The sequence below is a fragment of the Delphinapterus leucas genome, chromosome 10 (genome assembly GCF_059928025.1).
Source record: "Delphinapterus leucas isolate spDelLeu-1000000601 "Yukka" chromosome 10, BTC_Dleu_Yukka2, whole genome shotgun sequence".
In the NCBI taxonomy this organism is placed as follows: Eukaryota; Metazoa; Chordata; class Mammalia; order Artiodactyla; family Monodontidae; genus Delphinapterus; species Delphinapterus leucas.
The window spans coordinates 35364921-35390001 of NC_143138.1; the positions used below are offsets into that span (position 1 = coordinate 35364921).

Here is a 25081-nt window from a genome sequence, read left to right on the forward strand (position 1 = left end):
TGTATGGAGTTTGAGAGGATCAGGAGAGGCTGCTCAGAGGAAGTGATGTTTCACCTGGCCCTGAACGCTGGGCTGGGAAAAGAGGAGGGAGAAAAGGGCAAGAGGCTGTGTATTTTAGGAAACATTCCTCTAGTGTTTGGGGGAGTAAAACTCATGGGAGAGAAGCAAGAGCAGTTTACTGAAGTGCCAGCGACTGTCTATGTCAAACTTTCCAACAAACCCTTTTTAACGTGAAACAAAAGAAGGTGAATAAACATTTAATTAGTCGTTCGTAAACTGCATTCTTTTTAAAATTAAAAACAAGTTTATTCCGAGATTCATTAAGTGCTTCCCAGACACCCTGGGTGAAACTCACTGACTTAACAATGGGACTACTTTGCTTTTATACTTATCACTCTGTTTCTGTTCTTGTCCACTGACACGAATGTTAATGTGCTCTCTTTATCACCCTGGGAAATTGGTAACCATCTTTTTGTGCCTGAAGAAAGAGGGTTCAGAAATGGAAATGGTGATGCTGTGTTTGCTTCTAACTCTTTCTACTGTTCAGTGTCTACTCAGTCTACAGGTTACCTTTGTTCTCTGGGGTGAGAGAGGAGGAGGAGGATTTTCACCATGGAAATATGAGCCTCAGATAAAAATTTTAAATTGGAGGGGTTTTATTTTATTGATTCCTTGCAATGGGTTATGCATGCACTCATTCATTCATGAGGCATGTAGAAATCTCTGGTATGTGCGTAAAGCCTTATTAGTCACTGGGAATACAGAGACAGAAACAGGAAACAGTTGAAGTTTTAAATAATCCCTGGCACGAAGGGGGGACAGATACATACAGGCAATGTTGATAGAACAATAAGTGCTATTACAAAGGGACGTATAAGATGTAGCTGCACAGAAAAGGGTCACTAACTTTGCCAAGGGGAGGTGGGGGTGATGGTCTTTACAGAGCAGGTGGCATTTGAGCTGGGTCTTGAAAGGTGAGTTGAGTATTCCTAATGGACAAGGTGGAAAGGGCACTGGAAACAGTAGGAAAAGCACAGACAAAGGCACAGAGACATGCAAAAGCATGGCAAGTTTGGGAACTGCGGGAAATCAGTGGCTGGAGTTGAGGGGCAGGGAAGTAGGGGTGGAGGACATGATAAGGGCTGTGAAGTTGATGTAAAGACATTTTGGGACCAGGTTAGGAAGGCTCTTTGGATTCGATTCTATTTGTAACAGGGAAGGATCGGTGGTTTTCAAACAAGGAGTGATGTGGACTTATTTGCATTGTATAAAGCTAATCCTGTAGCAGGTGTCAATGATGAAATAAAGGGGGAACGAGATTAGAGGCAAGAAAAGCAGTTGGGAGATCTTTGCTAATGCTGGCAGAGGACGAAGAGCCACATTAAGGCAATAAGTAGCAAGCATGGAGTTGACTGGAAAGAGACAAAAGTTATTGATATTTAGGAGGTAGGATCACTGGGACTTGGAAACTGTCTGGATATAGCTATCTCAGAGGGAGGAAGCAGCGAGGAGCAACTCTGAGCTCAAGCCTGGGCAACTGGGTCTATCATGATGTTATTCCAGGATGTATACACAGAAAGGTATCACTCTGGAGGTGCAAAGTTTAAACAGGTTCCGTGGAGTGTGGGAGATGAAAGTCAGACTGCAGGGATTGAGAAGCGAATAGGAGAGGAAGAGGTGGAGATGTAGGCGGATGTGATTGCTAAAGAGCTACATCCAGGATGGGTAAGGTGTTGTTAGGCTTTGTGGCAATAATAATGCATTCGATAAAGGAACTCTACTCTGCTATGTGAGCCATTTTCTTTTATGTCTTAAGTTATGCTATTTGTCGGTAAGCATTTCTTGAGTTCTGAAATATGCAGGAAAACACGTTAAAGTGAACAACCGGAGGAGATAGGACAGGGTGGGTAATTTACTTAGAAGAGAGGCATTCTGGAGCTATTTTAACTCGGCCCATCCCTTGCTTCATGGGAATGTTGGTGAAACATTCAGGTTGTTTATGAGGAGCCTGTGCATAAATACACAGTCATATTTTCCATTCAAAACTGGAGGCTTTACCAGCCTTTGTGCCATGGCACTGTCATTTGGTTCATATGCTACACTCTGTAATCCGGCGAGAGCCTGGGCTGTAATTCCATATGGCTGGCCACCAGCTTCCAGCCATAAATGACTTTGATGTCGCTGTTCAGTGAGAGCCACAGGAGAGCTGCAGGAAGAGGATCAGACAAAGCAGGAGGAAAGGAGCCTCTGCCTCTCAGCCAGAGAGAGGTGAACCCGAGACAGGTCCCAGTATAATGTCAAAAATCTGCATCCACCATCTGATAGGGAAAGGGAGGGGGTGCCAGTTTACCAAACCCAGTGATCCCCACTGGGATCCTATGAACCCAAGTGCTGGTAAAGTTTTATGAATTCCACTCTGCTCTGTGTGTGAAGATGGTTATGGTAATGAAATTATGCTTTAAATTAGCTGAACATACGCTCAAAAGAAAATCTTTGCTGACATTATATATTACAGATTTTGTGGTGCCCTTGCTCCACAATTTAACAGCATGTTGTTACTATTCTGCATTTAATGAGTACCAGAAAATGCTCTATGTATTCTCCACTTGATTCAGAAACAACGGAGTAAGTGGCTTTTTTATTCTACCAGGTGTGAGGGGATCCCTCTGATACGGACCATTCATACGACCGATGAGCTGGAGCTCGGCTGACAAGGGGATTTTCAAGGAAAGCATCCACCACAGAAAATATGCTTTCTTCCTCAGCTTTCAACTCCTTTCCATGGGATCCTCAGTCAGGGACCCTGAGCAAGCATGAAGGAATCATGCCTGACGTCCTATCCATCATCCCTAAACATATTCTTGAGTTCTCATTATGGATAAGAGCAGCTTTCAAGAGAGTAGAGGGACAGTTTACAGAGGTTGACTTTTATTCTATTAATAAGGCTATTTACTAATAAACAGCAAAATTCTGGTTCCTTGTCTTGCCCCTTGGAGTAAAGTAATAGGAGATGACCCCAATCAAATGTTTTCTGTCCTGTTCGTGGAGGCCCTACCACTCCTGTCTGAACATGCTTCCTCATCTGATAATAAAGGGGGATGCTATGGCAGTGAAAGATTTTTGAACAAACAATCTTAAATCCCCCAAAGCCACGGAATAAAATAGAGGAAGGAGAAGTTTACTGCAGTTAGGTAATTTTAGGTACATATTCTATAATATCAAAATTACCAGCCCATAAAATTTTAACTGGTCCCTCTCCAGACCTACAAAGATGAACGCATTTTATAGTTGTAGGATCAACAGCTAAAGAGCTAGTTGAAAACTAGTACTGGATCACAGTTTCGATTTTTCTTTAAAAACATACAACCAAACAAACAAAACCCAACTAACTTGCTTATAGACTAATTCATTTCAGGTACAGCTTGATTTCTTTCAGATTTGAGGCTTACAAACCCTGGCTCTTTTTCCTGGTGCAGTTATATGTTATTTTGGCGACTGCAGAGCTCAAGAATCTTTTAAACAACTTGAAGGCATCTTAATGCCCATATTTAAGTAAGTGGGTGAGGTGCAAATAATAATAGTGAATGTCAACCTATTAATAGTTGTGGGAAAGACACTGTAACTTGGAGATTTAATCTCAAAACTTATTTACTACCCATTAGAGCCATCTGTTTGAGATTTTGGTAAACCTGTCAGAGGCACTGGGCCTGGGAGTTACTGAAGTCAGCTATACCAGCAACAGGAACAGAGGTTGTAAGCTGGGGGCTGACAGTCGTGCTTTATTTAGGAAGCCTTGTACTTTAGCTATTTTGAATGTGAATATTTTTAGTTGGGGGCACAGAGTCTCCAGTTGACAGGACCACCACCTATTGTCGTATACCTGTTTGCTTGACATGCTTACTCCATCGGTCTGGCCCCAGGAGATGTGAGTTTATAATCCCTGGTATGTCTCCTATCCATATATATGTTGCAGTTTCCACCCCTTGGGAGGCGTTTACAATCAAAGGAATCCAGTCCAGAGGTCAGAACCCTTTGGGTACTGAGTATTCTCTATTCACCTGACAGTAATGGTTTTATATGCGTATCCACATGTACTCTTCCCAACTAAGTGACATAGCTGTTGTTATTATCCATCCCCATTTACTGGATGAGACAACTGAGACTGAAAAACATAAATAATTTGCCCAACGTCACACCCTTAGGTATGACAGAAGTGGGATTTGAACCCACACTTCCTCCCCATCAATGCATTTGGTCATGTGGCCTGGCGCTCAGACAAGAAGTGTAAATTTCCCATATGCTGGACCCATCATTGCCCCTCCGAACCTCATAACACTCCTCCATGTCAAATGCCACTAGCAGCTCTAAGCAACCTAGGCTCCATGATTCAGCACTTAAAATGATCTTTTATGAATACCCTTGCTCCCTAGCCTCTTCCATTGCACCATCTTGGTATAATGCCAATTATTCACATTATCTCCTCTCTTCCTGTACCTTCAACCTCCCCTTCCTTATTGGTTTTACCCCCTTAGATACGAACAAAAGACCCTTCCTTACCCTGGGTTCCTCGAGCTTTCACCCTGTGTTTTACTTCTTCACAACCCTTCAGCAGCAAGCTTCTGGAACGGTAGCCTGTCCTTTACTCCTGGGCCTCCTTGTAATCTTGACTTCCGACCCCATCGCTCCACTGAAGCCACTGTCTAGGTTACCAATGACCTCCTAGTTGCTAAATTGCATGGACATTTTTCAGTGCATCCTCTTTAGTATCCGACACTGTTGGACACTTTCTTCTTAAGCGTCCTCTCCCCTTGGCTTTCATGCTACAACATTCTCCTTTCCGCCTCAGACCATCACTCCAGCTGCTCCTCCAGCCTCCTTTGTAGCCCTGCTTACACCTCCAACCGTCAGTGTTAGGATTGCAGCATCCCTCCTTGTAAATGACTTGATCACCTTCTGGAAAAAAAAAACCCTGTGATGACTCCCCATTCCGTATTTTCAGCCATAGCTTTCTCCTAAACTTTATCCAACTATGGATTGAAGTCCCACAGGCGCTTGAAATTGAGCACGTCCCCAAATTCTTATGCTCCTCTTTCCCTCTCTGATCTATTTTACGTGTCCATGTGAGTGCCTGTACCACACACCCAATTGCCCAGTCTTTTCCCTCCAGCTTTATTGAGGTATCATTGAAAAATAAAATTGTAGGGCTTCCCTGGTGGCGCAGTGGTTGAGAGTCTGCCTGCCGATGCAGGGGACACGGGTTTGTGCCCCGGTCCGGGAAGATCCCACACGCCGCGGAGCGGCTGGGCCCGTGAGCCATGGCCGCTGAGCTTGCGCGTCCGGAGCCTGTGCTCCGCAACGGGAGAGGCCACAGCAGTGAGAGGCCCGCGTACCGCAAAAAAAAAAAAAAAGTATATATTTAAAGTGTACAGTGGGATGATTTAATATAAGTATACTTTGTGGAATATTCACCACAATCAAGTTAATTAACGCATCCATCACCTCACATCCATCACCTCACAAAATTTTTTTACTTAAAAAAATTTTTTTGGTGGTGAGATCAGTTAAGATCTATTCTCTTAGCAAATTCCAAGTATGCAATACAGTATTATTAACTATAGTCACCAGGCTATACATTAGGTCCTCAGAACTTATAGCTGAAGCTTTCACCAGCATCTCTCCATTTCCCCCACCTTCCAATCCCTGGTAACAACCACTCTACTCCACGTTTCTATAAGTTTGACTTTAAAAAAATTTCCACTCACACATGATACTATACAGTATTTGTCCTTCTCTGTCCGACTTATTTCACTTACCTTCATCTATGTTATTGCAAATTGCAATTTCCTTCTTTTTATGGCTAAATAATACTCCGTTGTATATGTATATACAACACATCTTCTTTATCCATTCGTTCGTAGATGGACACAGGTTGTCGTACTTCTGGGAATATATCTGAAGGAAATGAGACCAGCATCTTGAAGAGATATGTGCATTCCATGTTCCCTGCAGCATGATTCACAAAAGCCAACGTATGAAAACAACACAGTTGCCCAATCTTGAGTCATTTCTTCCTTTCCACACAGCACCAGGTGAAAAAGTCCTTAAAATCTATTTCATAAGTACCTGGTTCTCTCCTCTCCTCCATCCCCACTACTGCCACACCTGTTCATTCCCCATCCTCTATTTTTTTTTTTTTGCTTTTCTTATAATAGTACAATTTATATACAGTATAATTTACCCCTTTAAGTGTATAGATAGTTCTATGACTTTTGACAAATGTACATAGTCATGTAACCACAACTAAAATCAAGATATGAAACCATTCCATCACCCCCCAAAAAACTCTCCCATGCTCATTTGTAATCAACCTCTTTCCCTACCCCCAGCCCTTGGCAACCACTGATCTGGTCAGTGGTTCTATCCCTATAGTTTTGCTTTTTCAGAGTGTCATGAAAGCGGAATTTTAAAGTGTGTAACTTTGCCTCTGGCATCTTTCACTCAACATAATAAATCTGAAATTCACTTATGCTGTTACAGGCATCAGCAGTCCATTTCTTTTTATTGTGTGGATGTACCAGTTTGTTTATCCATTCAGCAGTTGAAGAACATTTGCTTTGTTTCAGCTTTTGGCAGTTGTGAACAAAACCACAATAATCATTCCTGTTTGCCTTTCTGTGTGAACATCAGTTTTCAATTCACTTAGGTAAACACCTAGAAGTACGATTGCTGGGTCACATGGTAAGTATATATACAGTTTTATATATAAGAAAGTAGAAGATTGCTTTGCAAAGTGGCTGGTCCATTTTGCATTCTCTCCTGCCATGTTTGAGAGTTCCAGATACTCTGCATCCATGCCAGCTCTTGCTAATGCCAGCTTATCTTCTTCTTTTTAGTCATTCTAAAAGGTGTGTAATAGTATCTGATTGTACTTTTAATTTTTCATTTCATTAATGATTAATTATGTTGAAAATCTTTCATGTACTCGCCATCCTTATAGTGGAAAATGTCTGTTTAATGCTTTGACACCCTTCTTAAAAAAATAAATCGGGTAGTTTGTTTTCCTATTTATTATTAAGTTTTAAGAGTTTTTAAGTATTCCAGATGCCAGTCCTTTATCAGGTATGTGTTTTGCAGCAATGTTCTCCCAGTTTGTGGTTTGTCTTTTCATCCTCTAAGCCTTTCTTCTTTTTTTTTTCTAAGCGTTTCTTCTTAAAACCTTTTATTTTGAGATAATTGTAGATTCACGTGCAATTATAACAAATTACACAGAGAGATCTTGCATCCTCTTCCCCCAGTTTCGCCCACTGGTAACATCTTTCATAACTATAGTGCAATATCACAACCAAGGAATGAATGTTGATACAATCCGTCCATCTTATTCAATCTTACTAACCTTTCAGCAATTTTATATGCACACGTGTGTGTGTGTGCGGTTCTATCACATATGTAGATTTCTGTGCCCACCACTGTAGTCAAGATACAGAGCAGTGCATCACAAAGATCCTTTTAGGGCCGTAGCACCTCACCCGACCCTCTGCCTCCCTAACCCCTGGCAACCACTAATCTGCTCTCCATCTCTATAATTTTGTCATTTCAAGAATGTTATATAAATGGAATCATACAGTATTTAACTTTTGAGTCTGTTTTCTTTTATTCATCATAATTCCCTGGAAATTCATCCAGGTTGTTATATGTATCAGTAGTTTCTTCATTTTAATTGCCGAATAGTATTCCACAGTTTGTTTGGCCATTCAGTGGTTGAAGAACATCTGAGTTGTTTCCAGTTTGGAGCTATTATGAATAAAGCTGCCATGAACACTCATGTATAGATTTTTGTGTGAACACACGTTTGCATTTCTCTGGGATAAATACCCATGAGCATAATTGCTGGATCTTATAGTAGCTGCATCTCTAGTTTTGTAAAAAAACTACCCAACTGTTTTCTAGAGTAGCTGTACAATTATCTATGATATGTTTCACATTATATATTCCCACCAGTAATGTATGAGTGATTCAGTTTCTCTGTATCTTTGTCAGCATCTGGTTTTGCGGCTATTTTTAATTTTAGCCATTCTGATAGGTGTGTAGTGATATCTCATTGTGGTTTTTAACGTGTATTGCCCTGGTGGATAATGATGTGGAACAACTTTCCATGTGCTAACAGTGTCTTTTGAGGAGCCCCTCTTTTCTTTTTGTTATTTACTTATTTACTTATTTTCCAGCTTTACTGAGATATAATTGACATATAAGTTTAAGGTATACAATGTGACAATTTGATGCATGCATATATTATGAAATGATTTTCACAATGAGGCTAGTTAACAACTCTATCACCTCATTATTACTTTTTTCCTGAAAAGAACATTTAAGATTTACTCTCTTAGCAAATATATAACATGATATTGTTAACTATAGTTTCCATGCTGTATGTTAAGCCCCTTGAACTTATAACTGGAAGTTCCTACCCTTTGCCCAATATCTCCCCATTTCCCCCACTCCCCAGCCCCTGGAAACTACCATTCTACTCTCTGTTTCTATGAGTTCAACTTTTTTTGATTCCACATATAAGTGAGAGCATACAGTATTTGTCTTTTCCAACATATTTCACTAAGCATAATGCCCATCCACGTTGCTGCAAATGGCAGAATTTCCTTCTTTTTTGGCAGAATAATCTTCATATATATCCCCATTATAAACATAAAACATAATAAATATATAAAATAATATCCCATTATACAGATCACATTTTCTTTATCCATTCATCCATTAGCGGGCAATTAGGTTGGTTCTATATCTTGGCTAATATTGCTGTGTACATGGGAGTGCAAATATCCCTCTGATTTCAATTCTTTTGGATATATACCCAGGAGTGGAATTGCTGGATCACATGGCAGTTCTATTTTGAATTTTTTAAGGAACGTGCACACTGTTTTCCATAGTGACTCTACCAACTCACATTCCCACCAACAGTGCACACCGGAGCCCATCCTTTCATGCCAGGACCACTGCATGGGAAACAGTCCCCCTTCCTCCAACTTTGGCCTCTTCCAAAACAGAACTAGATGAGGTGCCCTTCCACAGAACCCCGCGCTACCCCAACATAACTTGTAATTTCCTATTAAAACTCTGTCTCCTTCATCAGACCCTAATCTCCAAGTGGGCACAGGAAGTTTTGCTCAGCTCAGGATCCAGGGCCAGTATATTGCTGTCACAGATCAAGTGCCATTTCTTCAATGAATGAATAATAAAAACCAGAATGACTTCAGTGCTAAAAAGAGGTGTTGGCAGAGAGAAAGAATGAATTGAAGAACTAGCAAGGCACGACGGTTATCACCCCGTTAACCACTCTCCAGGCCAGCTCTGGCGTTAAGCCAGATGCCGGACCTGACCGTGCGCATGCGCAGCTCTCCCCGCTAGGCTCTGCCCCGCCCCACCCTCAGTCCTTCCCTTCGGGCCTCCCCAACCCGTCAGCAACCAATTAGGGAGAGGAGGCGGTCCTGGTTGGCGCGGTGCTCCTTGGGTAGTGTCCCTAGTTACTGTTGCTAAGGCTTCGTCTCGCCTGAGGTGGCGGGAGTCGGAAGATTTGGGAGCCACGGTCTGAGAGAGAGGTCAAGGGTCAGTGCAAGAACCGGGGAGGAGATGGTGAAGCAGACTATCCAAATTTTCGCCAGGGTGAAGCCCACTGTCCGGAAGCAGCAACAAGGGGTACGGGTCGGAGCAGCACGGGCGCCGGCGCGGCGGGGCCTCCCAGACCGGGGGAGGGGCGGCACGCGAGGGGCCTGGGCCGGGGTGAGTGGCTCGGCGCCAGGCGCTGGATGCGGCCCGGAGCTCAGCACACTTGGACACGGAGCCCGGGCAGCCTCGCAGACTCCCGCGCATTGCGGTCAGGGGCGCGGACAGACAGACACCCAATACACTCCCACCCAACCCAGCCCTGCGGGTCCAGACTAACCTTCACAGAGCCACATGCGTACCCCCGGACACACATGTTCACGCAGCGGCGGACACGTGCACGTGCAGGTACGTCTGCGTGTACGCTCACATAGACTGCGCCTCAGCTGTTCACCGTTACTGCATCTTTCTGGAAGGCAGTCACACAGCTGTGCCCACCCAGGTACACTCAAGCTTCTCTTTCGTCCTCAGGCAAAACGTGCAAGCAAGAGAAACGTGCCTATCCATGTCTGAGATGATAGGACAATAGTTACAGATAAAGGTACACAAAGCATACACGGTGCTCTGCCCGCAATGGGCCCTTAGAATTCGTTGACTAACTGTATTGTTACCAGGAACAGAAGCATGAACGTTGACATACACTCATTACAGATATGGATAGATATTTATGCATCCTGACACAGAATACACATAAACTTTCTATTCAGAAAACATTAACTGAGCATTACTAGGTGTTTCCTCTAGGGTGCTAAACTCGAAAGGGTACAAAGAAGGTTAAGACATGACCCTTACTCTGAGCAGAGATATTGTACTTTGAATGCTTCTCAAACGTTGTTTTCTTTCCCTGGGAAGGACCATAGTCATTCTTACCACTTAGATGCTTTGTCTACATTATCCCTGAGTCTCAAGAGAACTCCGCAAGATTGATGTCATTTTCTTCATTTTATAGATGAGGAAGCTGAGCCTCAGACAGGTTAAATAATTTGGCCAAGCTACCCACCTACTGAGTGGCAGAACCCTGATTTTAATTAAAGATTTTTTTTTTTCCAAAGCTCTTGGCTCTTGGGACAAAACCTTTTTGCCTCACAAAATAAGGATAGAGGCAAGGGCAATCTGAGTCCTGTTCACGAGTCTCTGGAATGGGCCTCCTGCATTCATTTTCAAGAAGGGTTGTAAAAGTGCATCAGTTATAAAAATTATATGTAACATTTCCCTACACCCCCCCCAGCCCTCCTCAGATTCTTAGCTAAAAATATTGAACTTGTCTACATTGACTTAGCAGTCAGAAACAGGTGCTTGGATATGGTAACATGAGAAGATGGATAGAAGTGGGGCTGGGGGTGGTGGTGGGTTGATGGAGAACGCTGGATTTAATTTGAACTTCCTCTTTCCTTAAAATGCAATGTTTGAATATTTCAGTGTGCCTCCTTTTGCATTTCTTTGGTGAGATTCGGTGGAGTGGCTTGTTTGCTACTCCAAGAAGTATTTTTAGGTATCATAGTGTATTTTAATAATGTCAGATTCTCACCGAGATGCAACATTATGCCGCATAACACAAACATAAGAGAACACAGATGAACGAATTTTGAGTTCATCTGTGCCTGGAGCAGAGAGTATCCCTGCTCTTCCTTAGAAATCCCACTTTTAGCACCCTATCCTTTTGCCCCCCAAAGACTGTGTGGTTGTTTCTCTGACTAGAAACGCTCCTTGTAACATTAAACCAAGTGATTCAAAGGTGTTTTTTTTTTTCTCTTCATTTTGTGGCTCCATTACTTCATTAACCATATTCCCTAAGGCACTATATATTAAATTATGATAATTTATAGATTAATACATTAAAAGGTACATAAGAAGATGCTCTGTGATCATTTTAACAATGGCAATGCTTTTCATTTGTATACTGCTTTGTATATTTTGAAATATTTTTATATTCATCCTTGCATTTGATCTGTCTCCTATTAAAAACAAACTATCTCACATTTTTATGACTAACGGTAGAAAGCCAATCTATTAGAGTAAACAAGTTTTTTCATTAGGGACTTTTCTTAATGCCTCAAAGAATGGCTTAATGAGAGGAGTTGAGGGTCGCAGTAGCTACTCTAATTATTGGTCCTTTTTCTCTTCTGAGTACTGAGTGTTACAGATTTTAAAAAATGTATGGCACCCCTCACTCCTTTATGTTTTATGTCTTACACACTCCTTTAACTCACCTGTCTAGCCATTAACCTTTAAAAAAAAATAATGTAGTGCCCTATAGTATATAATTTTTAAATGTCTCTTGAGAAAACCTAGCCAGAAAGCCTTGGACCTGCTGCCATTACTTTCTACAAATAATTTTATTTTACAGCATGACTTTTCTTACATGAGCTCCTCACATTTTAAATGAGAGGGCTCAATAAAAATCTGCGTAGGAAAATTATTCAGACTTTCTGGAGATTTAGATAGGCTTTTACTTATTTAAAAATATGACTTTCCCCCCATAATCAAGCATCTAAATGGGTCTTAAACGGGAAGTATTGCCTGTTAGAAGGAATTTTATTTCTTGATGAAAGACAAGAAATCTTTTTTAAAAACCTCTAAATCTAATGACTAACATTTTTTATGGTGCATTACAAAATGCTTCCATTTCCATGACATCCTTTGATCCCCACAGCAATCTTGTAATGGAGGCAATTCTGTTTTCTTCATTTTATGTATAAGGTACCGAGATTCTGAAAGCAGTAGCTGGTCACACAGCTGGTGAATTGAGATCAGCGTTAGACCCAGGTCTTTGGACATTGAATCGTAGACTTTTCTTTATTCCCATGATCTCTTTATAGGCTTGACTCTTGCTTTTCCTGGCCAATAAATAAAGGAGTAGGTAACCAAGAAAAGAATCAGGGAATATTACAATTGTAAAGGCGATTGGTTAAGACCCTTCATTTCCATATCAGCTTAAGGAGGTTAAGTGATTTCTCCCAGGTCATTTTCTAATTAGTGGCTGAGCTGGGAGGAGAATCTTGAAAATGACATCAAAGACATGAATTACATGTCTCCTTTGAAACCACATGTCTTTTATCAGATGCTTGAATATGTCTCGTGGAAACGTTTACTTCTTTGAACATAAGTTGAATTAGGGCATTCTTGTGAGCTCTCTGAGAAGGCTCAGACCCAGTCCTTTCATCTCTGTGTCTAGCATTTTGGAAATGCTCAGAAATGCTTATTGGTTGTAGTAAAATGTTAATTTCTGGTACATAATTCCAAAGTAATACTTAGATAATATGTTGTTGTCAGGGCTATTAGCTTCTCAACAATGGAGACAGACACTTGATACTCAAATTTGAATGTTACATCATTCAAAGAGGATTTGAGCTTTGATTGGGCATTGATTTAGGTTTTACCTCTTGTTCAGTTCCATATATTTGTTTGAGTGTGCACAGAGTTTAAAGAGGAAAATTATCCAAATTGTGCTATGTTATGACTTTTTATCTGAAAAGTGCAGTTTTTTAAACACCATTACAATGCATGTCATAATAACATGGTCATTGTTCAAGCCATAATTTTACCATTTTATATTCACTTGTCTTCACATTTTCAGATTTATTCCATAGATGAAGATGAAAAATTAACACCTAGCTTGGAGATCATCTTACCTCGTGATTTGGCAGATGGATTTGTGAATAATAAGCGAGAAAGCTACAGATTTAAGTAAGCCTTTCTCTTTTCATCTTCATTTCTGTTTTACTATTGAACTAATTCTTGTACTGCGTTAATAGCCACTGTGAAATCATTGGCACCATTTCTTGGGGAGAATGTAGTACAGTTCTCTATTTTTTTAAAAATTTATTTAATTTATTTTATTTTTGGCTGCGTTGGGTCTTTGTTGCTGTACGTGGGCTTTTCTCTGGTTGCAGTGAGCCGGAGCTACTCTTCGTTGTGGTGCGCGGGCTTCTCATTGCAGTGGCATCTCTTGTTGTGGAGCACGGGCTCCAGGCACGCGGGCTTCAGTAGTTGTGACACGTGGGCTCAGTAGTTGTGGCTTGCAGGCTCTAGAGTGCAGACTCAGTAGTTGTGGCATGCGGGCTTAGTTGCTCGACAGCATGTGGGATCTTCCTGGACCAGGGCCCGAACCCGTGTCCCCTGCATTGGCAGGCAGATTCTTAACCACTGTGCCACCAGGGAAGCCCACAGTTCTCTATTTTATCTAGTAGATAGAATTCAAGTTGTCTTTTCATTGCTGTGCCCAAAGTTAAAAAGGGGATATATTTCTGTATCCAACAGGATAGCCCAAGATCTCAGCCTTTCTTTACTATATCTGTTTATCAAGTGTTATCTTTTTCCTTTTTGGCCCACTATAGTTTAGCTCTTATAAGAAGTTCAGTGCATGACTAAACTTTATTAAAGATGTGTGCTGTATAGGTGAGCCTTCTTAATAACATAAATGGTATACTGACCTCAAGTGTACATATGTACGCTCTGTATCTGTACTGTCCAGTGTATCAGCCACTAGCCACATGTAGCTCTTAAGCACTTGAAATGTAGCTGGTCTGAATTGAGATGCACTGTAAGTATGAGGTATATCAAGGATTTTTGAAGGCTTAGTATGAAATAAAAAGAATATAAAATAGCTCAAGATTTTTTTCATATTGATTACATGTTAAAATGATAAAATGTTGGATATATTGTGTTAAAATATATTATTAAAAATAATTTTACCTGTTTCATTTCACTTAAGAAATGAAACTACTAGAAAATTTTAAATTACACATATGTGCGTATTTATGTGTTACGTTTTATTTCTCTAGCACAGTTCAGAACTGTATGGTTCAGGTGGAAAGTAGCAAATAGCTACCCCTGGATTGTCATCAGTGCCCTTTGTCTGAATACTATTGTAGTAGCCAGGCCTTAAATTTGGGGATTATGGCTGTTTCATACTGCCTTTATTTTCCAGTTTCAGATGACATCATTTCCTTTAATCCCCACTTTTGATTTCTGGAGAAGTTTGAGCCCAAATTAAACCCATATTTAGTCTCTGGCCTAAATTTAGGTAGGAGATTCCTGGGTCCTGCTGAAGGAATCCTAATTGCTCTCTTGCATTCCTCTCTATGCTGTTTTTCATAGGCCTTATTTTGAGACTATTCCTGCCCTTGCCCTTTGGATAAAACCATCTCAGATATTTTTTTGTGTTTCTCTCTCTCTTTCTCTCTCTCTCTACTTCTTATTTCTCCTCCCCCCTCCTTATTATTGTAATTATTGTTATTATTACTTGGTCTTATAAAGATTCTCTTTGGTCTTCACAACTCCCCCCTTTGTCTATCATGTATATATCTCTCCCAGCGCCTCCACCCCTTCTTCTTCTTGTATCTCCTTTTACAGTAAGTACAAGCAGGATGGCTAGCACAAGGTTACATGGTGAGATGGTCCTAACCTGGTCTTTTTGGCTCCTCTTTGCCTTTCATTCTATCCTTTAAGGAGTAGCCTTCTAATATATGACTTACTTTTCTGAAGGGGCATTCTCCCCCTGGAGTAAGCATGCTACATACCTCAGTAGCTATGACTTAATGACAGATACCCTAGGCCTGTCTCCACAAAGCCACAGTTTGCTAAAACATTTTATTCAGCATGATTCTGTTTGAATGCTAAGAAACAGTTGGCCATGTTTCTATCCATCGGCCCTGTCCAAAGTACTCTGTGTGTTATGTAGGTACAAAGAGAGTGCAATTTAAACACATGCTTATTGAAAAAGTGCTGTCTGCTTATTTTTAAATCTCTTAATCATTCTTTCTAAATCTCTGACTTAAAAACATTGGTTTTAGTATTTTAAATAAAGAAATTAGTAAAATACATATGTTCAGAGATAAATATTTAAGCATTTTAAAGGCTGTTTTCTCCCAAGAAAATTCATGCAATCAATAAATCTTTACTAACCATCCACTGCATGCTGTTTTAATGGCTAGGAATACAGCAGGGAATGCCACCAAGCTTCTGCTCTTAGGTGCTTACATTTTAGTGGGAGGAGATGGACGGGCAAGGTGTATGTATCAGAAAGTGTTGAGTGCTGTGGAGGAAAATAAGGCAAGGAAAGGGAACAAGGAGTGCTGGGATGAGGGGCAGCAAAGTGGAGGGGTGGCTGCAGTATTTCACGGGGTCTTGAGGAAAGGTGTACGTTTTAACAAAAACTTGAAGGTGGTAAGGAAACGAGACATTCAGATACCTGGGGGATGGGAATTCCAGGCTGAAGATATAGCAAGAGCGAAGTTCCTGGGATGGGAGAGCGCCTGGCACGTTTGAAGAAGAGTGAGAGATCTGTGTGGCTGGAGGAGAGTAAGCAAGGGGTCTGGAGGGGAAGAAGAAGGTTAAAGGGGCAGCAGAGTGGACAGATCATATGGAACTTTTCCCAAAGTGCTGAGAGAAGGTAATGGGGGGTTGTGAGGAGAAGAATGGAATAATCTCACTTATGCTTGAGCAGGATCATTCTTGCTAGCATGTGGAAATAGACTGTGAGGGGGCAAGGGAGACCAGGCAAGAAATTGTGGCAGCTTGGGCCAGAGTAGTAGCAAGTGGAAATGTTGAGAAATAGTTGGATTCTGGATGTATTTTGAAGGTCAGAGCTGACAGAGTTTGCTGATGGGTCATATATAGAGTGTAATGGAAAGAGAGGAGTCAAGGATATACTCTAACGGTTTTGGACTGAACTTTTAAAAGGATGGAGGTGTCATTTACCAGGATGAGGAAGACCGGGAGGAACAGCTTTGGGGTGAGAAGAGATAAGCAATGACCACATTTGAAATGGTCTTTAGAAAAAGCCTACACAACCCCCTAATAAATGAAAGGACCTGCTAGGAATCAGGAAACCTACATTATGTCTCAAGGCACATTATAGATTAGCTCCATGGCCATGAGTAAGTTGCTTTATCTCTCTGGGCCTCAGTTTCTTCCTCTGTAAAGGATTAGATTGACCTTATTAAACTCTTTGATTCTATTTTGCTCTTCAGTGGTTTTCAGAAGATAGCTGATCATAATGACTTTCCAGATTACTATACAACTGCATTATATAAAGTAAAATGTTTGGGGGTGATGATATTTTATGTTTAATGCACAATGTTTGATTTATTGAAACTCCTGCCATCTCTGGTTTACATGGTGGTAGATGTCACTCCTCTTAAGGAAGTGGAGTTGGGAATGGCTAATTCATTCGTCAGTCATCACCACCCTGGTAAAAGAAGAAAAACAGCCTTAGCATCATCACCTAAAAGCACCGCTGGGTCTGTGCTCAGACATCACAGTGGGTAGTGCTCTGGAGAGCACATGAGCAGCCGTGTTATCTCAACATTCCTATCTGAAGCTCTCATACACCTATAGGGTCTTGAGGAGTGTTCTGGGCACACTCAGTAAATATTGCTGAAATATAATCTGGCCTGCTAAATGAGTACCCAGAGTGCCTTACAATCTCTCTTTGTATATAGTTTCATTATTTGCTTCTTCAAAAGGGTGGTTGGTATGCTATAGGAATCTTTTGAAATTAATGTTGATTAAAGACAATGAATTTCATTCCATTTTATATCCAACCCAGCTCCAGACATCCTTCTGAACTCCTGAGTAGTGAAAACAAACCTACATTTCATGTAGTCTCTACTTTACTTGAACATGTGCCCAACTCACTTGTGTGGGCAGATACACACACCAAAGGTTCCTAAGCACTTTGAAAGCTGCTTGGGATTTGGGTGTTTCAAAGGTTTTGCTTTAATGTACCCCCTCTCCCAATTTTTATTCTGAAAACTTTTAAATATGCAGAAGAGGTAGAGGAATGATGCAATCAAATCTCCTTTACCCTTTGTGGGAAATTCATCAATTGTTAACGTTTTGCCCTCTGTGCTTATGCATGCACTCTCTCTCTCTCTCTCTCTTTCTCCCCCTTCTCCTTGCCTTCTCTCCCTTTTTTACTTTCCTTCCTGTTTGTATTGCTCCCTGTCTGTTTCTTCGTGACGTTTGAATGGGGGCTATATTTGCTGGTTGTGAGTTAACACATTGTATAAGGATAGGTTGTGAATCTCCCCCCAGGTTTTCAGCTGTGCTTGTGATCCTGTACTAAGCTAAATCAGGGTGCCATTGCAAGAAGGGTGCAGTGGATACCATCCCCCCTCCCCATGGCTCGAGCCTTGCCAGTCGGATCAAGATTTCCTTTATAGGACAGGTCTATCTTAATTTACTGTTTGACTTTTGACTCATGATCAACAAAATGAAACAAACCGTCCTAAGAATTAAGTAGCTGATACTAGGTGTAGTACCTAATTAATGGAAAATAAACTTCAGTTTAAAACTAAGTTCAAAAATCATACATTTCACAGCTGCATTCTTTTCTTACAGGTCAGACATCAGAAGTTCTTTGGCTGTTTACATCCTGTCCTTGGCTTTCCATTTCATGCACTTATCTAGATTTGAATTTGATGCCAATTGCAGACACTGTCCCTCTTGAGAGCTAAAAAACACACAGTTTATTATTTGGTTCAAAGCTGCTGCGGTTTTTCAGAGGGATTTATTGTGCAGATCTTGTCAAAGCAATACTGTTTACCCACCATTTGTATACAGGGGTACAAGAGTACAGTGTGTTTGGGGCTACAGGGCAAACATTGTGTTAGGTTAGTTAAGCCCAGTGATGTAAATATGAGGTAATTTACAAAGCTTTCAGGAGAAAAAAAAAGTATGTATTAGTCCAGTAGTGTTTGAAGGCTCAAGCTTTGAAATAATTACTGTTTTCACATTTGCAGATTTCAAAGGATTTTTGATCAGAATGAAAAGCAAGAGACCATTTTTGAAAACATTGCCAAACCAGTTGCTGAGAGGTAGGATTTCCTATATTTTGTTCAGTGGGTTAGTGGTTTTTCATCTTGCCTTCAATTCTCAGGTAACTGTGGTAATGTGCTTCAGTATATCAATTATGTACTCAGGCTGTAGGGCATGTGATGATGGTAGTACTAATACCTTCTACTGTTACACCTTGTTTGTTTTAGATTTAGATTCCGAGCCTCAAAAGAAACCAGTGAGATAGACAGAATAGCTATTATTACTCCCATCTTGAAAGATATGTAAATCTCTGAGGATCAGAGAGATTAAGTAGCACTGCTCAGGGTTAGTGGCTAGTGGTAGCAGAGTCCCAGATGGTTGTCTAACTGTTACGTCCAGTGCTGTTTTCTGAGTACAATGTTTCAAACTTATGGTTAGACAGATGAAGGACTGTGACACCTGGGAGGCCTAATTCTGGTTGACCCAACTCTACCTCTGTGTAATAACTCTATTTCAAAGCTTGACTCATAGCTTAGGTCCCTTTTGTTTCTGGATACCCGGGTAGTTCCAGGCTGCTGACTACTGGAACCAAACTCACATGAGAATAAATGATTCCGAATAAACTGGAGCGCCATTTTATTAACATATGTTGGCAAAGTCTCCTTGAGACTAGACTCTCAAGCCCTTAGATAAGCACACTCTCTTTCTGTAGGGAGTCTGTATGGGAAACTACTAGTAATAAGATTGCTTTCTGATCCTGAAATCATTTGGGTGATTTTATGACCTAATTAACCCCAGATATATCTACCTTTACTATTCAAATGAAAAATATGTCTGCTAAGTAAACCCATTTTTCAAGTCCACGGATCAGTACACCCTCAACCACGACATTGCTGAAAATATATCGACACACATTATCTCCCAGACTCCTATCTCATGAATCCTACTCAAAGCACGCCCTTCTCTCTTTTTTCCCAGCTTTATTGAGATATAATTGACACATGACATTGTGTAAGTTTAAGGTATATGTGTTGATTTGACACATTTATAAGTTGCAAAATGATTCTCCCCATAGTATTAGCTACCTAACCTGCATCTTGTCACGTAGTTCCCATTTCTTTTTTGTGGTGAGAACATTTAAGATTTGCTCTCTTAGCAGCTTTTAACATTTATAAATACTATTAGCTACAGTCACCATGCTGTCCATTAGATCCCTAAACTTGTTAAGCCCTTCTCTTTTTATACTGTCTTCCGTCATAGTGGGTAGAATATAATTGAGTAGGCTTAAGCTAGTTTAGTTGTAGTCACAATCCAACAGCATCTCTTTAGACTAAATTCAGGTCTCCTTGACTGGATGTCACACATTTCTAAAATTCTCTTCTTTTTAGTAATGTTTCGGGTTATGTCATTTTTCAGGTAGCCCATCCCATGTGTTTTATTTTGAGCCTTTCTAAAATCATTCGGGGAGGGGACCTTAGTTTGTGTTTCATGGATGTCTGTTTCCCCCCCCCCATTACTGACTGCCTCTCCCATCTTGAGCCCACTTCCCCCTTGAGCCCTTGCTGTGCCCTCTGACAGGAATTCTCTTCCTTCAGAAATCTGCTTAGTTGCTTCCTCAGCTCTTTTGAAGTCTTTGTTCATGTATCCCCTTCTCAGGAAGGCCTTCCTTTATTAGTACCCAATTGAAACTGCATTCCCTGTCATGCTTCCCTATTTTATTTTATTTCTTTGAGCACTTATCACCGTCTGACGTACTATATAGTTTACTTACTAGTTGCTTTGTTTGTCTGTCTTCTACTAGAACAAAAGCTCCATTGAAGGCTGGAGATTTATTTGTTTTGTTCACTGACTTGACAAAGATGCCCAGCCCGATGATGACAGGATTTCAAAAATGACAGGCAAGAGCATTTTTATCCAGGCTGCTCAAGTTGGTCCTAGTGAAGCATATCTTTCATCAGTAGAAAGCATTCCTCATTGTCCTTTTTAATACTTTTATTCTTGTATCCCATTTTTCCTGAAACTATTTTTGCTATTTTTTTCATGTTAGCCTTTATCTGCTATATCTTTCTCGATCTCTTAACTCAACTTCCCTGTGTCATTTTGTCTTTAAATATAGGTCTGGTAAATAAAATGTATTTGGCTTTTGCTTTTGTAGCTAAACTCAGAGTCCCTGATATTTAATTGGTAACTTTAACCTGTTAATATTTATTATTATTACTGTAATAGTGTTTGGAGCTATCCTCTCAGGTTTTTTTTTCTATTTATCATACTCTCTATTTTTTTCCCTTTCATGCTGTTTGTTGGTCTGACTGTGCTCTTTGTTGCTTTTGCCACTTTCCATTTTCTCTCTCAAGGTGTACACACCTCTGTGTGGTTTAAATTCAGATATTAAAACTTATTTGTATTTTTTCTCAACATCTGAACTTCCTCCATCTGCCTGCCTGTCTGTCTCTCTTCTCCCCAGGCAGGGACCTTAGCACACTTTTACTTTGCCTTTCCTACTTTCCCAGCACTTTAGGTATTGAGATCTACTGATCATTTTATTCAGGATTGTCGAAAATCATTTTCATTATCAGCATTTGCTTAAACTTATCTCTAAGTTATTTTTCTTTGCTTTTCACTGTTCCTTATACTAATGTCTGTTCCTTGGATTCCCTTTTAGTTTTGCTGGTAATCATCTTCTAATAAGTTTTTAGAGAGAGTTCAAGACTGGGGAGCTTTCTGAAGCTTTTCATTCCCCTTCACAGTTAAATGACAGTTTGACTGGGTATAGAATTCTAGGTTAAAAGTTCCTTTCTCTCATAGCTATGAAGATATTGCTTCATTGTCTCTTTGTATGCAGTGTTGCTGAATAGATGTCAGTGTCAATCTGGCTCTTACTTCCTCTTAGGAAATACCCTTCTTTCCTGGATGTTTTTAGGATTTTTTTCTTTTTCTTTTTATGAAATTTTATATCAGTGAGTCTATTGATTGTCTAGGTATGGCTATTTTTCCATATAATCATTTATTCTTGTCTCTCATTCAGCCACTTCAATCTGAAAACCCTTATATTCAAGCTCAGGGGTCATCACATTGCTAATTTCTTTGATGATTCAAAAATTAATTTTCTTCCCTCTAACTTATTTATTCTTTCTTTCTGGAACTTCTGGATCCAGAAATACCAGCTATATCCTTCCAGGATGGTGGTTTGCTTTTCAGCCATGTATATTCTCTATCACCTACCTCTTAAATTTTTAGTTTTTACAATTTTAGTTTTCATTTGTAGGAAATGAAAAAAGTCTATTCTTGTTTATTCATGTGATCTCCTCCCCTTTCCTTCTGAAGAAGATTATCTTTCTTGGAAACACTGGCTTTTCTTTCTATGTACTTTCTCTTTATGTGACTGTTCTTCTACTGTTGAGTTTGGTGCGTTGCTTTCCCAGTACAGACTTTCCTCGGATGTTTGGTGATTCTCAGTGGTGGGCTCACCTCTGTCATTTGAGAGTGCCGTTGTCTGTTTGAGCATGCTGCTTCTGTTCACTGTGGCTCCCCTAGTGTCTGTGGGGAAGGAGTGGTGTGCCCTGAGCTTGTCTGCTGGGTGTGAGAACGCTCTTCCCTCCTGGGTGTTGCTCACCACCAAGGGCTCTGCTCAGCATCATTAATCCAGGCTCCTACTCTGCAGGAAAGTGTTCTTCAATAGTGGATGGACAGGGCTTCCCTGGTGGCGCAGTGGTTGAGAGTCCGCCTGCCGATGCGGGGGACGTGGGTTCGTGCCCCGGTCTGGGAGGATCCCACATGCCGCGGAGCGGCTGGGCCCATGAGCCATGGCCGCTGAGCCTGTGCGTCCGGAGCCTGTGCTCCGCAACGGGAGAGGCCACAACAGTGAGAGGCCCGCGTACTGCAAAAAAAAAAAAAAATAGTGGATGGACAGATGGAGGCAGACTCACGTCTCTCTCTGATTCATCTGCAGAGGAGAGGGTTATCAAGGAAATTAACACTAAACTAAGAGCCTGGGGGAATCTCTGTTTTCATTGCCTTTAAATATGTCATATATAGTATGTTCACACTTTAGGAAAACTTGAATTGTGGGACTTTGAATGGTAAAATACAACATATCAATAAAGTCATTTATACACAATATTTGAAGTAATATTTATCCCATAAATTGAAAAATATACTTTTAAGAATTATATAATTTGGCAGGCCTGGTGAATGGAAGCTGTGCCGCTTTCGATGTTAAACAGAAGTGCCTGCTGTTCTGGTGAAGATTAGTCTCCAGGAACACATGCTCAGTGTAAATCCAGTTCATCTTACACTGTCCCTTTAAGCCTGCTCTACTGGGTTAACCTATTGTAGCTTAATTCTGGTTACTGTGTACAATTAAAGCTAAATAAAATTAATCATATTTCTTACCAAAATTCTGTAGTTCAGGAATCTTACTAATTTAGACGCACCTTTCCCTACTTAACTCAAATCAGTGATATGACTCCATGACTGCAGAATTGCAGGACTGGTGGTGAGAGTTTATAAAGCTCTAACTTTGTATCATGGGAAATTAAGTAAAAGAATCTTTGTGGTTATTTGTTCTTTAGCACATCTCCACTAGGAAGTACATTCCGCCTCTTCTGAACTTTGAAGGTAAAAACTGCCTTCTAGCGTATTAATTTTGCTCACTGGTTTTGGAATAATTTTTTGGAAAGATAAAATTTAGTAGGTCCACAGATGTGTTTAGCGTATGGTACTGCACCACATAAAAGAGGTTGTAGCTTTACTTGATATTTTACCTGGTGTTACGCTTTTCAAGCTGGAGTGCATTGATCTTGGGAGTATGTGGTGCTCTATCAGGGGATACCTGAAGCCACAAACTGAACGCGGCACATCATTCTGGAGTATGAATTTTACTTAAAGATTTAGGCAGAAAACTTTGAAATCTAGACTTTTCGGGGGTTTTATCACATGCACTTGTAAATCTGCAGAACCCCAGTTTTCCAGCCAATCTTACACTTTACCTAAAAGCTTGGGGTGTAGGAAATTCATTTTAGGTACAGTGAGTGCTTTTGGAAAAATTTGGAAATTTGGTGTTAGAGAAGAACATGGTTTGACCAAAATGAATAGGGCGCACACTGCCAGGAGGAGTGGTTGCGCCCAAGATACAGGTCCCCATGGCTGGCGCCACTGGGCAGCTAAAGCCTCTGCACTGCAGCAAGGCCAGCCAGGATGGTTTCTGAAAACCTATTGTGAACCATTGCTTTTTAACCTTTGATTTCACGAACGATGAACAATATCAAGGGCAGCCTTTCAATTTATGAGAAGAAGAGGGTGAAGGGGAAAAGAAAGCTCCCAGGGCTACCACCTCAGACTTGGAGAAGGATGTTGGAGAATACCTGTCCACCTGTGCTCTGGCTGGGTGGGAGGCCAGGGCTTGGTAGAGGGATTTCCTCATGGGAGGGGCAGTCCCACACTCCAGTGGGGCCAGGGCCAAGCCCAGCAGGGCTCTCACCTGTGCCCTGGGAAACAGGCTTTGCTGATGATGCTGTGGGTCACATAGGTTGCCCAGTCCTGCTGCACAGGCAGAGAATAGATCCTGCACCTTCAAGACAAGAGGACCAGAAAGGGAGAGAAGGAGGGCCACAGAAGAGTATTTAAAATAAATCTTATTAGCCAGTTATTCACCTCTGTGTACTCATGCTTCTACCTCATCTGGCTCAAAAAATTTGGCAACAAGTAGAATAATCTAATTCTGGCCTCAGCCCTGTGACTAACTCACTATGTGACTCTGGGTCAGGCCTCTCACTTCGGAACCAGTTCTACCATCTGAGAAAGGGTGATGCTAATAATATTACATTTACCAGGTTGTTTTGAGGATGAAAAGAAACAATGAATATGAATGTACTTTGTGAACGTCAATGCCCTGTTCAGTCTAAGGGTTGAAAAGTTAGAAATCTTTATTCTTTTTGCCACTTTAAAACTATGGCCAGTCACTTCTGTCTCCAGACAAAGATGAAGACGACATACTTCTCTCTAATTCTCTTACTAAGTACAGCTAAAAGCTCTGGGCATTATATATAAAAGAATATAAGAAGACCCTGAAAGGTTGAGATAAGAAGGTAGACTGGCCAGGGGACTTCAGGACCTAAAGGAATGACACAGCCGTGAGTTTCTTGTGTTTTTTTTGTTTTGTTTTGTTTTGTTGCTTCATGTATCCCAGACTGGATGCTGGAGAAACTGGCAACCCAGAAACACCAGTAGACTTAGACAAAAGTGCCAAAAAACTTCTGCTCTCTATAGCCGAGCCACCAGGAAAGGGGGCAACCCAGTGAGGCAGAAACTTTTAGATACTGGTTGCCCTGCTCCATCCAAATACCATGGAAAAACTCATGGCCCCACCCTCACCCAGACAGCAAAGGCCGGGCTGTAACAAGGCACCCCATTCTGCTGCTGCCAGGGTGGTATCTGAGGAGTGGGAGGACTTTCCTCCCCACTTGGAGGTAACAGCTTCCATTCTCCCCTCCCTCAGGTTGTCAGTGGAAGTCTCTTGAGGATCCTGGAGTTCACCACCATCCAGCAGTATCAAGGCCTCCCCACCCTGCTCTGAGGTCACTGAGCATCACAAGGTGCCCCTCCCTTTCTTGTCCAGGGAGGTGTCGGTTGAGACCTAGAAGGGAGC

The 25081-nt window shown here is 41.1% G+C and overlaps 1 protein-coding gene across 1 annotated transcript; it reads left to right on the forward strand.

Moving 5' to 3' along the window:
- The first annotated feature begins 9639 nt into the window (after window positions 1-9639).
- LOC149748199 (kinesin-like protein KIF6) lies at window positions 9640-19253 on the forward strand. Its single transcript, XM_089918790.1, has 3 exons — window positions 9640-9705; window positions 13250-13359; window positions 18420-19253. The coding sequence occupies exons 1-3, from the start codon at window positions 9640-9642 to the stop codon at window positions 18496-18498; spliced, it is 255 nt and encodes an 84-aa protein (XP_089774916.1). The 3' UTR covers window positions 18499-19253.
- The last annotated feature ends 5828 nt before the right edge of the window (window positions 19254-25081 follow it).